The following is a 13,560-nucleotide window of genomic DNA, read 5'->3' as shown; positions in this document are numbered from 1 at the left end:
CTCAAATTTGATTAATAAAGTATCTATCTGAAGGGGATTTTAAAAGTATGAATTTAGGTACTAATAGTACACATTTATGTTAAGGATTGAGTGAGATATTGTATTTTCTTTGTGTTTTTCAACTTTGTGACGAAAAAATCACGTGATCTTGCCATTCTAAGGAATTATGCAAGCAGCAGTAATATTTCGGTATGTTCAGACTGACTGCCTAATGGAGTGGTGACATAATCCTTCCAGCTAACGCTCATGTCACTCTACTAAGGGCCTATGTAGCCTTGTATCTATCCATCTGAGGCCAGCCTTCTACAACTGTTCTGTCTGTAAAGGTCACACGTGATGTACAGCCAAATACGTCCTTCCGAGTGTCTTTTATGCCTTTAGAAAGGCTACGTCTGCCATCTGGTATCTACAGCAAATCCATGTTCACATACAATGATGTTGAGGTACACGACGGAACAGATATTCAGCAAAGAAAAAAGAAGAAAAGTAATGCAGGAAGCATAGAACGGTTCTGCTATCTGGTCCGCTCCGTTGTCTCATCCTCAATGTATCTTGCACTACCGTGTATTTCGAAATCAATCAGTCAGCAGACTCAGTACGTTCCATGTAACATATGGTCATGATAATGCTCTTCCTCCCCTTTCACAACGTTTCTTCTCTGTTTTAACCTAACTTTAATAGTAGTTCAGCATGGTGATACCAATGCTCAAAGCATTGTGGACAAATGATGACAACATGTGTGAGGTGCCTATCAAAGCGTGCACGTTCATATAAAGACCAAGTATTCTCGCGGTGTGTCTTCTTTGCATCACATGAAGACCTAAATACTTGATTTCCTGATTTTGTCTCTGGGGATAGCGTTTACTTCTCTAAAACATCAGTCCGACTCAATCGCACTGTGCATGTGAAGATCACTGCAGTGATCAATCGGCTATAGTCAGCTATTAGTCAATGTCCCGATTTCTCCCGCAAGAATTGCCACTCACCTTGCGAGCACCACTCATGACGAGTTATGCCTGACCTCTCAAAGAACCGGAACCAGTTCGCTAAAACGTGTCATTGGTTATGATCCTTGGAAGCCGCGACTGACAATGACTCGACATGACGACTACGCTCGGCTGCGGAGCATGTCCAGCTTAAGTACCTGTTTAAAATGACAAGAAACGATGGCACTTAAAGCTTCAAGGCTCCAGTGCTCCTTAGTTTCTGCAGACTTACTTGGACACGATGCAGTCTCCAAAAGTCCTTATTGTCGGCTCTGGACCCGCAGGTCTTATTCTTGCACTTTCACTCTTGAAGAACGGGATACCAGCTCGAATTATCGAGAAAGATGCTCAGCATCATAATGGAGAGCGCGGTGCTGGAATAATGGTGGGATACTATCTCGGAGCCGTTCTCATAATATCTGACTGCCTTTTCCTAGCCACGTACGATCGAAATCGAACAATTTCTAGGTGTCAGCGATGAAGTCTGCAAGCTTGCAGCTGGTCCGCCAATGATCCACATGTTCGATCCGAAGGATCCTTACCGCATCATACAGTCGTCAAAACTGGTGGTCGACGTCGAGCCGAACCCGGCTTTCCCGATTGTAGGCTGTCTATAATATGTCTCAGACCTCATTCTCAACTTCCTTTATAGACTCGACCAGTGCTCATTGGCCAATGGATCCATCAGGCCATCCTTCGCAGACACGTGGAGGCTCTTGGCGGGAAAGTCGAGCTCGGATCCACTTTCATAGGTTATACACAAGATGATGACGGTGTGACGGCAGAGATTCACAGAGTCGTAGACGGTGTCGAACAGACAGAGAAGGCTCGATTCGAGTATCTCGTGGGTGCCGACGGCGGTCGCAGTAAATCGAGTACCCAACTCGGACATTCAGATTACTTACTGCTATATCAGGTGCTGTGCGAAAGGCTATGGGAGTTGATTTTCACGGAGTAACTCGCGAAGAAGACAGGTTACACATTGTTGATGCCCGTGTGGAAGGTCTTGAGGTTGATTCTGTAAAGGCATTTTACTTGTCTTTATATGGTTGGCTAAAGTTCTTTTAGGATTTTCGTATCTGGGGTGACCGGAAGATTGCATCGTAGGTGTAATCCATAAACAGCGATATGCAGAAGTTCACTCATCTTCCACCAGGGTGGCTCTCAGACAAACAGCGGAGCCTGGTCTATTCCAGATGGGCTTTACCGGTCCCGAGATAAGACATGACTTCCTCAAAGCACATAACGACCCACAAGCAATCCAGGACGAGCTTCATAGGATCACAAATCGTACTGATCTCCGAGTCACTGGAATAAATTGGCATGGCGAATGGAGGCAAGTCAGATCATACATATTCTGCGTAAGAATGATTTTCACGAAATGGCTTAGGCCGAACATTCGTATGGCGGACCATTTCCAGGTTGGACGATTGTTCATCATCGGTGGTACGTTGCTTGTACACCGTCCAAGATTTCCTGCTTAGACCAGCCTCGTAGATGCTGCACACACACATTCGCCGACAGGTGGACAGGGATTGAACTCCAGTGTACAAGATGCTGTGCGTACTTCAACGTATTCTCTAATCTCATTGGAACACTAATTCCATGTTAGTTCAACCTTGCATGGAAGCTTGCATTATCACTTAAAGGAGCTGCATCGCCACGCTTATTAGAGTCTTACGAAAAGGAGCGCCTTCCTGTGATTGCGGAGATGCTCAAGCTTACGACCAAGTTGCTCGACCAACTCATTAATTCTGGAATCGATCGTGGGCTAACCGTTCAGGAAGCTCCCGAAAAGGGATCCAATAAAAACACCAGAGACGAAGGGTGGTTCCGCGACCGGAAGCTCTTACAACTCGATATACACTATCGCTGGAGTCCGGTGGTCGTTGATGAGCGTTCCTCACAACCTACTTTGAGCCCACTGGATGTATATGGTGCGATGACTAGTGAGAGAAGGGCTGGAGACCGTGCTCCTGACGCGCCAGCTCTTGTCGGAGCGAATGCCCCATGCCGACTTTTCGACATATTCAACCCAGCAATGCACACAACACTGCTGTTCGTAGCCGATCAATCCTTGATCGAGCAAGCAAGCGCGATCATCACCCCGTTTTCCTCGATTGATCCGGGATTGATACAGAAAGTACTCGTACTGCCTGCAGGCACTGATGCGTCGAACATATCAGCAAGTGATGCAAGGTATATTGTTGTGGACTCGCAAGGGCACGCATTTACAAATTACGGCGTAGATCCGTCGGAGAGTTCGCCGACGGTGGTTGTTGTACGACCTGATGCCGTGATTGGAGCATTTCTTAGGACGGAGGCTGGTACTCGCAAATATCTTTCTACCGTCTTCTGCACGGATCCTTTAGCCCATACCCTATTAGGATAATTTGTAGTTCTGTCATTTAAGTAGAATCCCAACTCAGCTGTTTTCATGCCGTCTGAAAGCATTAATACCATCGGAAATCGCCACACCTGCGTTAAAATATATCGGCTTATTGAAGGGTATATACAATACTGCTCGATTTGGAGATACTTTCCATGTCTATTTAGACTAGCTACCTAATCGGGCGGTGACATAATCTTTCCAGTCGCTGAAGCCACCTCAATTTTGCATTTATCTAACCAAGGTGAACCTATTTAACTGTTCTGTGTTACTGAATACCCAATTCACTATTTTATCTCATTAATTACTCGTGTTAATTCTACAGTTGCCCAGAATTTTATAAAAGAGTCATGTACAGGTGTACCCCTACTTGATTGCGTAATCCTACAGGCCTCAAGCGGCCTGTACACCGAAGGCAGAGGTGGTACTTGCAACGGGCTGCGCAATAGAGCCTAAGGTAGACAGGCACTATATGTACTCACTCACACTGTTACATTACAGCGTGGAGACTTTGTATTTTTTTCCTACAATTTGTGACCACAATCTGGGCGGTGTGCCGAAAGTGCCGATCCAGCCGTGGCCCATCAAGGATCGTCCTAACGTGAGACAGTTTTCGGCGGGCGTGAAGTTCGCTACCCGACATGACGACTGTGCTCGGCTGCAGGATACGTTGGGCTTGAGTACCTGATTTAAATGCCAATAAATGATGCCATCATAAAGCTTCAAGGCTCTAAGTGCTCCATAGTTTTTGCAGACTCAGTGCACAGACCCACGTAGACACGATGCAATCTGCCAAGGTTCTTATCGTTGGCTCCGGACCTGCAGGTCTTGTTCTCGCACTTTCACTCCTGAAGAACAGGATACCAGTTCGCATTATCGAGAAAGATGCTCAACATCATAATGGAGAGCGCGGGCCTGGAATAATGGTAGGATACTATCTTGGAATCATTCTCCTAATATCTGACCGCCTTTTTCTAGCCACGCACGCTCGAAATTGAGCAATTTCTGGGAGTCAGCGATGAAGTTCGAAAGGCCGGGACTGGTTTGCCAACGATCCATATGTTCGACCCAGCAGATCCTTACAAGTACCGTGTCGTACTGTCTTCAAAACTACCAACAGATGTCGAGCCAACCCCGGCTTTCCCGATCGTAGGCCATCTATATTTTTGATTCAGACCTCATTCTCAATTTCCTTTCAAGACCAAACCAATGCTCATTGGCCAATGGCGCCATCAGGCCATTCTTCGCAGACACGTAGAGGCTCTTGGCGGAAATGTCGAGCTTGGATCCGAGTTTATAGGTTGTACACAAGATGAGAATGGTGTGACAGCGGAGGTTCGTAAAGTCGTAGATGGCGTCGAACACACAGAGGAGGCTCGATTTGAGTACCTTGTGGGTGCCGACGGTGGTCGAAGTAAATCGAGTGCTCCGTTCAAACATTTAGACTGCTTATCGTTATTTAAGGTACTGTGCGAAAAGTTATGGGTGTCAACTTCCTCGGAGAAACTCGCGAGGAAGAGAGGATGCACGTTGTTGACGCCCGTATAGAAGGTCTTGATGTTGACTCTGTAAAGACATTCTACTAGTTTCCATATGATTTGCTAAAGTCTGTTTAGAATATTCGTATCTGGGGTAACCAGAAGACTGCAACGTAGGTGTAGTGCATAAAAGGCGATACGCAGCTCCCTCATTTTCTATCAGGGTATCTCTCAGACAAACAACGGAGCCTGGTCTATTCCAGGTGGTCTTTGCCGGTCCCGAGGCCAGGCATAACTTCCTTAAAGCACACAACGACCCACAAGCAATCCAGGACGAGCTTCACAGGATCACGAACCGTACTGATCTCCGGGTCACTGGAATAAATTGGAATGGCGAATGGAGGTGAGTTTAATCGTACATATTCAATGCAAGAATGATTTACGAATTGACGCAGGCCGAATATTCGTATGGCGGACCATTTCCAGGTCGGACGATTGTTCATCATTGGTGGTACGTTGCTTGCATAATAAGCAAGACTTCCTGCTCAGGCCAGCACTGTAGACGCTGCACACACACATTCGCCAACAGGCGGACAGGGATTGAACTCCAGTGTACAAGATGCTGTACGTACTTTCCCGGTTGTAGCGTATCGTCTAATCTCATTAGGATACCGTGTTAGTTCAACCTTGCATGGAAACTTGCATTATCAATTAAAGGAATCGCATCGCCAAGCTTATTAGAGTCTTACGAGAAAGAGCGTCTCCCTGTGATTGCGGAGATGCTCAAGATTTCGACCATTTTGCTGGACCGTCAAATTCAATCTGGAATCGAAGCTCCCAAAGAAGAGCCTCATAAAACTTCTGAAGACGGAGCGTGGATCCGCGACCGAAGGCTTTTGCAACTCGACATACACTGTCGCTGGAGTCCGGTGGTCGTTGATGAGCGTTTCCCACAGCCTAATTTGGGTCCGTTGAACGCATATGGTGCGATGACTGGTGAAACAGGAGCTGGAGACCGTGCTCCCGATGCGCCAGGCCTTCTTGGAGAAAACGCCCCAAATCGACTTTTCGACATATTCAACCCGGCAATGCACACAATACTGCTGTTCGTAGCCGATCAATCCTTGATCGAGCAAGCAAACGCGATCATAGCTCCGTTTTGCTCGATTGATCCGGGGTTGATACAGAAGGTACTTGTACTGCCTGCAGGCACTGATGCGTCGAACATATCAGCAAGCTTCTGTGATGCAAAGCATGTTATCATGGACTCGGAAGGGCACGCATTTACAAATTACGGCATGGACCCTTCGAATGAGTCACCAACGGTGGTTGTTGTGCGACCTGATGCCATGATCGGAGCATTCCTTAAGACGGTGGCTGGCACTCGCAAATATCTCTCTTCAGTCTTTCAGATGAATCCATGAATTACGATGATACCCTGTTAAGACGATTTTCAGTTTTGTTGTTTAAATAGAATCCCAACTCATAGAACCCCATCTCAGTTGTTTCCCTGTTCTTCGAATGTAGTACCATTAAAAGCAAGCGGATGCTCGCTGCGATTTGCCATACAGAAGTTGTGCACCAGCCAGATGGCTCATCAAGGTTGATGAAGTCTTGGTGAGAGTCACCTTGTTTCACGAGTTTTGAGTTACGTGCCTTTTACTATAGGACGTGTTTAGGTTAAGTCGTGCAGAAGTTTTCAATCACGTACATGTACCTGATGATACTTGTTACAGTTAAGTTTAGGTAAAGATAAGCAAAACATTGATCCTTCTGAAACAAATGATGCCAGTATTTTTGATCGCAAGTTAAGTCTTCATATATCCCTTTATCCGTGGCACTGTTCTGTATGCTTCCATTTGCTGCAAACTCACTAGGAAAGACGGGCGGATCATTCCTCCGATTGAGAAAAGGTATGAGGTATGTTTCGAAGCTTCGCTATGAAAAAGATGCACCAGTGCTGGCGAGGCACGTAGCGCTCTTCGACTATTACACGGACACCGACACATACCGACACAAATTAATATATATCTCTTTGACTGGTAGGTTTCGAAGTCTTGCATATCTCACATTCGTCATGATTCTTTCTGGTCGATCGAATGCTGAACCTGTTGATCCCAGTGCAATCCCACCATGGGTTCTCGACATGACAATGAGACAGTATTTTTCTGCCGCTGCTGCATCAGCATTAATTTATGACTCTCGTAAGCTCTGGCCCCATCTCAAAAGATAAGCATTGCATGCTAACTTCTGTATAAGTCATCACATTGGATTTGGAGGTAAGCTTATCTTTACGTTGTTACTTTATTTTATTTTGCAGTATGCCTAATTTGACTTCGTGCTTCAGGTCAAATATTTCTGGGTCTGTACAACTCGTAGCCTTGTGCCCTAAGACAACTAACAAGGTACATAGAAGAGGAATTCGTGGAATCTAGTAGATGTCATTTATTTCTTAGTGGGTACCAAACCAGCTTCTGTCAACTTAGCTGACATATGCAAAATGTAGAACCGATATGTTGGAATATTCGGTGCTGTTGCATACCTTCGTTGTAAGTCGCCTTGCATGCATGACTTTCCTAGATTGATTCCAACTCTACCTTATACATATAGTTAATACGTATGGAGTAAATCTTCCATTGTACGTTTTTCATCTATTGCTATGGTGTAATAAGGACTAATGATTTGAATAGATGTAAGAAAACACTATCTATATTTCCCTGTAATATATATTAACAAACAGAAGGTAACTTTACATACTGGAGCCGAAACCTTTCCAGTGGGTGCCTGTAGCCAGAATATAAGTTGCTTACTGAAAGATGTTCCAGACCTGGTTATCATTGCTTCAGTTGATTGCAAGTTGCTTCTTCATATTGTTTCAGAACACATCTCTAATTATTGGTTAAGACATCCTGATAATCCGTGTACTTGCACTCTACTCCCGAGGTGAGTAAATTTACACAGGCTTCTCAGTGATTATATTAATACATCATTAAGGCAGATGGCTATCGATTATATTGAATACCCTGTTTGCAATTGAGGTTGCAATCAAATTTGCGCTGTTCGTCTACCTCAATCTTGCAGAGAAACGTACGGGGATAGTCTCTTAGTTTACGCAGAAACTGACTTCAAAACAAGTTGCTGTGGCTGGGTTTACCGAAGACGTGACTGTATGCGGAGCCGATGCAGTTCCACCATGGCAATGGGGAATCGTGGTTTGGTGTGTACTATAATGAACTTACACTGCATCTCTCTGAGCTCGTAATAGGACGATTCCAATTGCAACTGGAGTTATACTTATGGCTTTAGCCCTATACAAAGCTACAGAATTCTGGAAGATGTCAGCAGGTTTCAGAGGATTCTCGCTTGTTAAGGTGCTTATTCAGGATCAAGGGTTTTATTTCTTCTTGTGAGTCTCCTATATTTGCATGTATTAAGAATAATTCATTAACAAACGCACCACAGCGCTATCATATTCTGCGTCTTCGACATGATGCAATACAAGCTCGCTGTCGAAAATATTTTTGTGGCAAATCTTCTGGCTTCGCTTGGCAATCCGATTTTTCTCTGCATCCTTGGGAGTAGGATGCTATTCAACTTGAAAGAAGCTGGTGAACTAGGTGTAAATGCTGGAACAAGTTATAGATTGAAGACTATATCTGTCGGTAACATCGGTTTCGCAGATCCCCATGTGCATAGCAACGATGTCTCTTTTGGGCAGCATAGGGCCCAGCAAGAAGGCAATGGGATGGTTTGAAGTGTTAACTAGAAGCTTCTATTCTCTAATTTATACATATACTAAGTCCGATAAAATTATTATTTGGAAGTGAACACAGACACTAGGAGAGCAGAGCCAGTCATCTCGATCGATGATCTTTTACAAGTCAATACGCAGATCAATACTCCACATTTAGCGATTAGTCATCTGCTCTGATTTTTCTGCCGCGCGGTTTACGCAAAACTCTGCCACCCACTTTTATCTGACCTCCGCCTCGACCCCGACATATCTGTAAAATACAGTGCCGAAATGAGCTCACTGACGAACCCCGGCGGCTGTCTTCTTTGCCGTGTCCAAGCTACATGCGTAATTAGCACGGCGACGAGAAATGTTGGGGGTAGAGACCTGTATAAATCTACAAGAAACGATGCGACACAAGTCGTCAACGCAATTCATAGTTTCCGCAGATACTCTTCTTAGGCGTGATGCAATCTCCTAGGGTTCTTATTGTTGGATCGGGGCCTGCAGGTCTTATTCTCTCCCTATCACTCTTGAAGAACGGGATACCGGTTCGGATTATTGAGAAAGATGCACAACATCATAGTGGTGAACGTGGTTGCGGAATAATGGTAAGATATCGTCTTTTTAGTCTTTGGATAGTATCCAACCACCCTTACTTTAGCCACGCACGCTCGAAATCGAGCATTTTCTTGGAGCTGGAGACGAAGTCCGAAGAACTGGGGCTTATCCACCAATGATTCACATTTTCGACCCGAAAGACCCTTACCGCATCATACAGTCTTCTAAAATGATGGAAGACATCGAACCAACACCTGCTTTCCCAATTGTAAGAGCTTTGTATCCTTGATGTAGGCGTTGAGTTCAATATCCTTTTAAGACACGACCTGCGGTTCTTGGCCAATGGCTCCATCAAGCGATACTTCGCAAGCATATTAAAGCTCTTGGCGGAAAAGTCGAACTAGGATCTGCTTTTATTGGCTGCACACAAGACGAGAATGGTATGACGGCAGAGATTCGCAAAATCATAGATGGTATTGAACATACAGAGAAGGCACGATTCGAATACGTCGTGGGCGCAGACGGTGGTCGAAGTAAACCGAATACTTGGTTCGGACGTTCAAGTCGCTTACCGTCACTACAGGTGCTGTGCGAAAAGCTATGGGTGTCAATTTCCGTGGGGAGTCGCGTGAAGAAGGAATGATGCACCTCGTTGATGCCCGTATAGAAGGCCTTGATATAGACACGGTAAAGGCGCCTTACTTACGTTTAATATTTTTCGTTGAAGTCTGAATGAAATTTAGGACATTCGTCTTTGGGGTAATCAGAGCATTGCAATGTGTGTTCATTCAATTAAGAACAATATCCAAATCTCACTTACCTTTTATCAGAGCGGCTCTCAGGCAAACGGTACTCCCTGGTCTATTCCAGATGAGCTTTTCCGGTCCCGAGGCGAGATTCAGCTTCCTTAAAGAGCACCACGACCCGCAAGCAATTCAGGACGAACTACACAGGATCACGAGTCGCACTGATCTCCGGGTCACTGAAGTTACTTGGCATGGCGAATGGAAGTGAGTCAAATCGGCCATGTCCTGTCTGAGAATGACGTTCATGAATTAGCTTAGGCCGAATATCCGCATGGTGGATCATTTCCAGGTTGGACGGGTGTTTACCATTGGTGGTACGTTCGCTTTCATAATTACCAGGGATTTCTACTTAGAACGGCACTGCAGACGCTGCACATACACATTCTCCAACAGGAGGGCAGGGAATGAACTCCAGTGTACAAGATGCTGTGAGTGCTTCGATTTCAGTGCACAACCTAATCTCATTAGAAGTCTAATCCAATGTTAGTTCAACCTTGGCTGGAAACTCGCACTATCAATCAAAGGAAGCGCATCGCCATGCTTGTTGGAATCCTTTGAAGGCGAGCGCTTGCCAGTGATCGCGGAGATGCTCAAGCTCTCGACCGACTTGCTCGATCGCTTCGTCCAGTCTGGTACCGATTCTAGGGCAGCCGTCCAAGAAGTGTCCGAGAGACGGCCTCACGATGTGAGAGAAGAAGACGAAGTGTGGTTCCGTGGTCGGAAACTTTATCAACTCGACTTGCACTACCGCTGGAGTCCGATTGTCGTTGATGAGAGAATCTTACACCCTAATCCGGGTTCTATGGACGTCTACGGCGTGATGACTAGCGAGAGAAGAGCTGGAGACCGTGCTCCCGACGCACCATCTCTAGTTAGAGCAAACGCTCCAGGCCGACTTTTTGACATATTCAACCCGGCAATGCACACAGTGTTGTTGTTTGTGACAGATCAATCTCTACTTGGGCAGGCACGCGCGATCATAGCTCCATTTTCCTTGATTGATTCGGAGTTGATACAGAAGGTGCTCGTACTCACTTCAGGCGTGGACGCATCGAGTAAGACAGTCAGTGACATGACGTACGTTGTTGTGGACTCGGAAGGACACGCATTCGCTAATTATGGGGTGGACCCATCGGATCGTTCGCCAACGGTTGTTGTTATACGACCTGATGCAATGATTGGGGCATTCCTTAAGACGGAGGCAGGCACAAACAAGTATCTTTCTTCCGTGTTTGGAATATGCCCGTAATTCTCAACACTATCTTGTTTAGTCGAGTTACACTTTCGTTATTTGGATAGAATCCCAACTCTGCTGTTTTATTGCCACGCGAAAGCAATATCATTGGAAGTCGTCTGTGTGAATTGTCATCTTTTATGCACCTGATACCCATCAGGAAGTGGGCAGTTGGATGCTCCTTGTGCCATGGTCGCATAATGAATCCCGTGATGAGAACGACATGCAGCTCAATTAGGTCCACTCCATAATGTCTATGCAACAGTGCCATCAAGATGGTAACACAAGTATCCTGTTATTGGTAACTAAGAACGTCTGCAAGCCATACTTGGATCAATCAACATTCATCTGCGAAGCTTAATCAGGACCTTTTGACCTATATGTAGCTGAAGAAGCTGCTTCACGCCTCAACTGAGCCAAGGAAATAGGCAGTAAATGGCACGGTACTGGATTACAATAACCTTGTGAACCCAACTTCTTTCTGAGATTCAAAGCAGTGAACTTCCACCATTATGTTCTCATACAAATAAAAGCATTTACGTTAGTCAGGATTGAGCACTATGACAGAAAAATGTTAACGCTTATCTGTTGAGAATAATTCGTGAGCCACAATGTAAAAACATATCTGTTGTCCCCTCTCTTTCTCTACTAAATAATTTCACTCCACATACAGGCTATGTTGTTATCCCTCTACTCTGACACTGAATATATTGATCCTAGTGAAGCACCCTCCAGATCTTAGAACTTGTTGTCCAACAGAACTTCTTCATTACAATTGCTACTGAGTTGGAGTATGATACCAGTTCACACTGTCTTGCACTAAGTATACTCTTTGCTTCTGATGCTGATGAAAGTCACTACTAGTAAAATGGATAATAAAGTGTGTATTTGCTCAGATATTTCCAATCAGACTAATATCAGTTTTGTTTGTTAGATAAAATACTTTTGGATAGGTTTTGTAATTCTGCTTTCTGTCTTTTATTTACTATTTCCATTGTTAATGTATGAAGAGAGCTCTAATTAACTCTGTCAGCATTATGTATCATGTGGTTTTGTTTTGTCAACCTATATATCTACCTTAATCTTAATACAGACTGCTGTAAGAATCACTACTCTAGAATAATAGGTGTAATTTCTCTAATATTCTGTAAGTAGTAATTTTGTTTGATTTGACAACTATTTTCACACTTGTAACAATTTCCTATTGTATTTAAACAGTACTTTTATACAGCAGATTTGAGAATGTATTTATCTTTCAGTCCAAACTGGATATGTGGAAAACTAACACTTTCCTGGATGTAAGCAAGATCTTTTGTTATCATTGATTATATTAGTAAACAGATACACTCTTAGTAGACTCAAAATATTGCTAGTATATACTCTGGTTTAGTCTTGAATCAGATTTTAAAATATATACAGGATAGATTACTTCTGTCTTGATTAATTGTAAGCTTTCTCTCAACACAGAGATTCAGTATTGTCTTTAATGAAAAGGAAATAAGATATATTAGTGATTTGTATACTTGTACTGTATTCTTAAACTAAGTTCTTAAACAAGTAATTAGAATCTTACTCATTTGTTTTTAAAGGCAAAAAAATTGTGTAGCTAATAATTGTGTTTGTTATTAAGACAGTAATAATGGTGGAATACTGATCTATTTGCCTTTCCTGTTACAGTTCTCTACTCTCTTACTTTCAGTTCTAAGGGTTCCACACCCTTCTGTACCAGAACTCAGGACTTTCATACCTCAGGAGCACTGTCTATAGACTATATGTGTGCTGACTCTTACTACTACCCTTCCTTACTTCATCATTCCATTCCTTTGACTACCCCTTCATTCTCTGTTCATTCTATAGTCTCTTACCCTTTGTCCATCCCTTCATTCTTTGTACCTTTATCTTTGACATTCCTTTCTTTCATTCTTCATAGCTTATCATTCTTAGTGGCTCATGCTCCCTGAGTACTCTTGTATAGTTTAGTATATATAGGTGTACAAGATCAGACTAGTCCTGTAGTCTTGATCTTGTCTACTCCAGGTAGTCCTGTACTCTTAGGCTCACTCTATATACTCTACTCTTGTCTCACTCTCTCTCTCTACCTGTTCTACAAGTTCTAACTATGTTCTAGTGCTTGTGTTCTGTATTTCTGTTATGTAGGATAGTTGTAGCCTGGGTCCCCTTGCTGAGCCTTTGGGTCCCCTCTACACTGTTACTAACATTAGATCAAGACTACCTATTACCACCCTACAACTCTCCTATGTTTTGAGTATTAGTACTTGCTGTTGTGTCAATCTCTTTTCTTTGTCCTAACCCTTTTACATTTTTAAATTTTAAACTTTTTAAACCCTTTTAAACTTTTGCCACCCTTCTTCT

The 13,560-nt window shown here is 43.9% G+C and overlaps 4 protein-coding genes across 4 annotated transcripts; all 4 read left to right on the top strand.

Moving 5' to 3' along the window:
- The first annotated feature begins 1,175 nt into the window (after positions 1-1,175).
- On the top strand, positions 1,176-3,437 carry FOMMEDRAFT_113673 (uncharacterized protein). The gene is made up of 9 exons (XM_007270837.1): positions 1,176-1,371; positions 1,424-1,588; positions 1,639-1,852; positions 1,903-2,006; positions 2,055-2,089; positions 2,143-2,322; positions 2,377-2,432; positions 2,484-2,545; positions 2,599-3,437. The coding sequence occupies exons 1-9, from the start codon at positions 1,228-1,230 to the stop codon at positions 3,376-3,378; spliced, it is 1,740 nt and encodes a 579-aa protein (XP_007270899.1). The 5' UTR covers positions 1,176-1,227; the 3' UTR covers positions 3,379-3,437.
- Positions 3,438-4,157: 720 nt separating this feature from the next.
- On the top strand, positions 4,158-6,277 carry FOMMEDRAFT_161302 (uncharacterized protein; the record flags this gene model as incomplete). Its single annotated transcript, XM_007270836.1, has 9 exons — positions 4,158-4,301; positions 4,354-4,524; positions 4,576-4,789; positions 4,840-4,943; positions 4,992-5,026; positions 5,077-5,256; positions 5,309-5,364; positions 5,416-5,477; positions 5,534-6,277. 9 exons carry the CDS (start codon positions 4,158-4,160, stop codon positions 6,275-6,277), a joined length of 1,710 nt encoding a protein of 569 aa, XP_007270898.1.
- A 550-nt stretch (positions 6,278-6,827) lies between these two features.
- On the top strand, positions 6,828-8,607 carry FOMMEDRAFT_170811 (uncharacterized protein; the record flags this gene model as incomplete). The annotated part of the gene is made up of 14 exons (XM_007270835.1): positions 6,828-6,895; positions 6,975-7,057; positions 7,113-7,132; positions 7,201-7,215; positions 7,267-7,308; positions 7,360-7,402; positions 7,464-7,493; positions 7,597-7,629; positions 7,679-7,705; positions 7,758-7,796; positions 7,848-7,940; positions 7,989-8,070; positions 8,119-8,259; positions 8,316-8,607. Exons 2-14 carry the CDS (start codon positions 7,000-7,002, stop codon positions 8,605-8,607), a joined length of 915 nt encoding a protein of 304 aa, XP_007270897.1. The 5' UTR covers positions 6,828-6,895; positions 6,975-6,999.
- Positions 8,608-8,843: 236 nt separating this feature from the next.
- On the top strand, positions 8,844-11,272 carry FOMMEDRAFT_170810 (uncharacterized protein). Its single transcript, XM_007270834.1, has 9 exons — positions 8,844-9,197; positions 9,251-9,415; positions 9,467-9,680; positions 9,731-9,834; positions 9,891-9,925; positions 9,978-10,157; positions 10,212-10,267; positions 10,320-10,381; positions 10,441-11,272. The coding sequence occupies exons 1-9, from the start codon at positions 9,054-9,056 to the stop codon at positions 11,200-11,202; spliced, it is 1,722 nt and encodes a 573-aa protein (XP_007270896.1). The 5' UTR covers positions 8,844-9,053; the 3' UTR covers positions 11,203-11,272.
- Positions 11,273-13,560: the final 2,288 nt, after the last annotated feature.

This window comes from Fomitiporia mediterranea (assembly GCF_000271605.1).
Source record: "Fomitiporia mediterranea MF3/22 unplaced genomic scaffold FOMMEscaffold_14, whole genome shotgun sequence".
Classification (NCBI taxonomy): Eukaryota; Fungi; Basidiomycota; class Agaricomycetes; order Hymenochaetales; family Hymenochaetaceae; genus Fomitiporia; species Fomitiporia mediterranea.
The sequence above is the reverse complement of the archived record's forward strand: the minus strand, read 5'-3'. Positions and strand labels throughout refer to the sequence as shown.

Bases quoted from the DNA above. Each gene is read 5' to 3' on its own strand.
- FOMMEDRAFT_113673 (XM_007270837.1), top strand. From the start codon at position 1,228: ATGCAGTCTCCAAAAGTCCTTATTGTCGGCTCTGGACCCGCAGGTCTT. The intron at 2,090-2,142 runs GTAGGTGTAATC...ATCTTCCACCAG, and splicing joins GGTGACCGGAAGATTGCATC to GGTGGCTCTCAGACAAACAG. The intron at 2,546-2,598 runs GTGCGTACTTCA...ATTCCATGTTAG, and splicing joins ACTCCAGTGTACAAGATGCT to TTCAACCTTGCATGGAAGCT.
- FOMMEDRAFT_170810 (XM_007270834.1), top strand. From the start codon at position 9,054: ATGCAATCTCCTAGGGTTCTTATTGTTGGATCGGGGCCTGCAGGTCTT. The intron at 9,681-9,730 runs GTAAACCGAATA...CCGTCACTACAG, and splicing joins GGGCGCAGACGGTGGTCGAA to GTGCTGTGCGAAAAGCTATG. The intron at 9,835-9,890 runs GTAAAGGCGCCT...AATGAAATTTAG, and splicing joins AAGGCCTTGATATAGACACG to GACATTCGTCTTTGGGGTAA.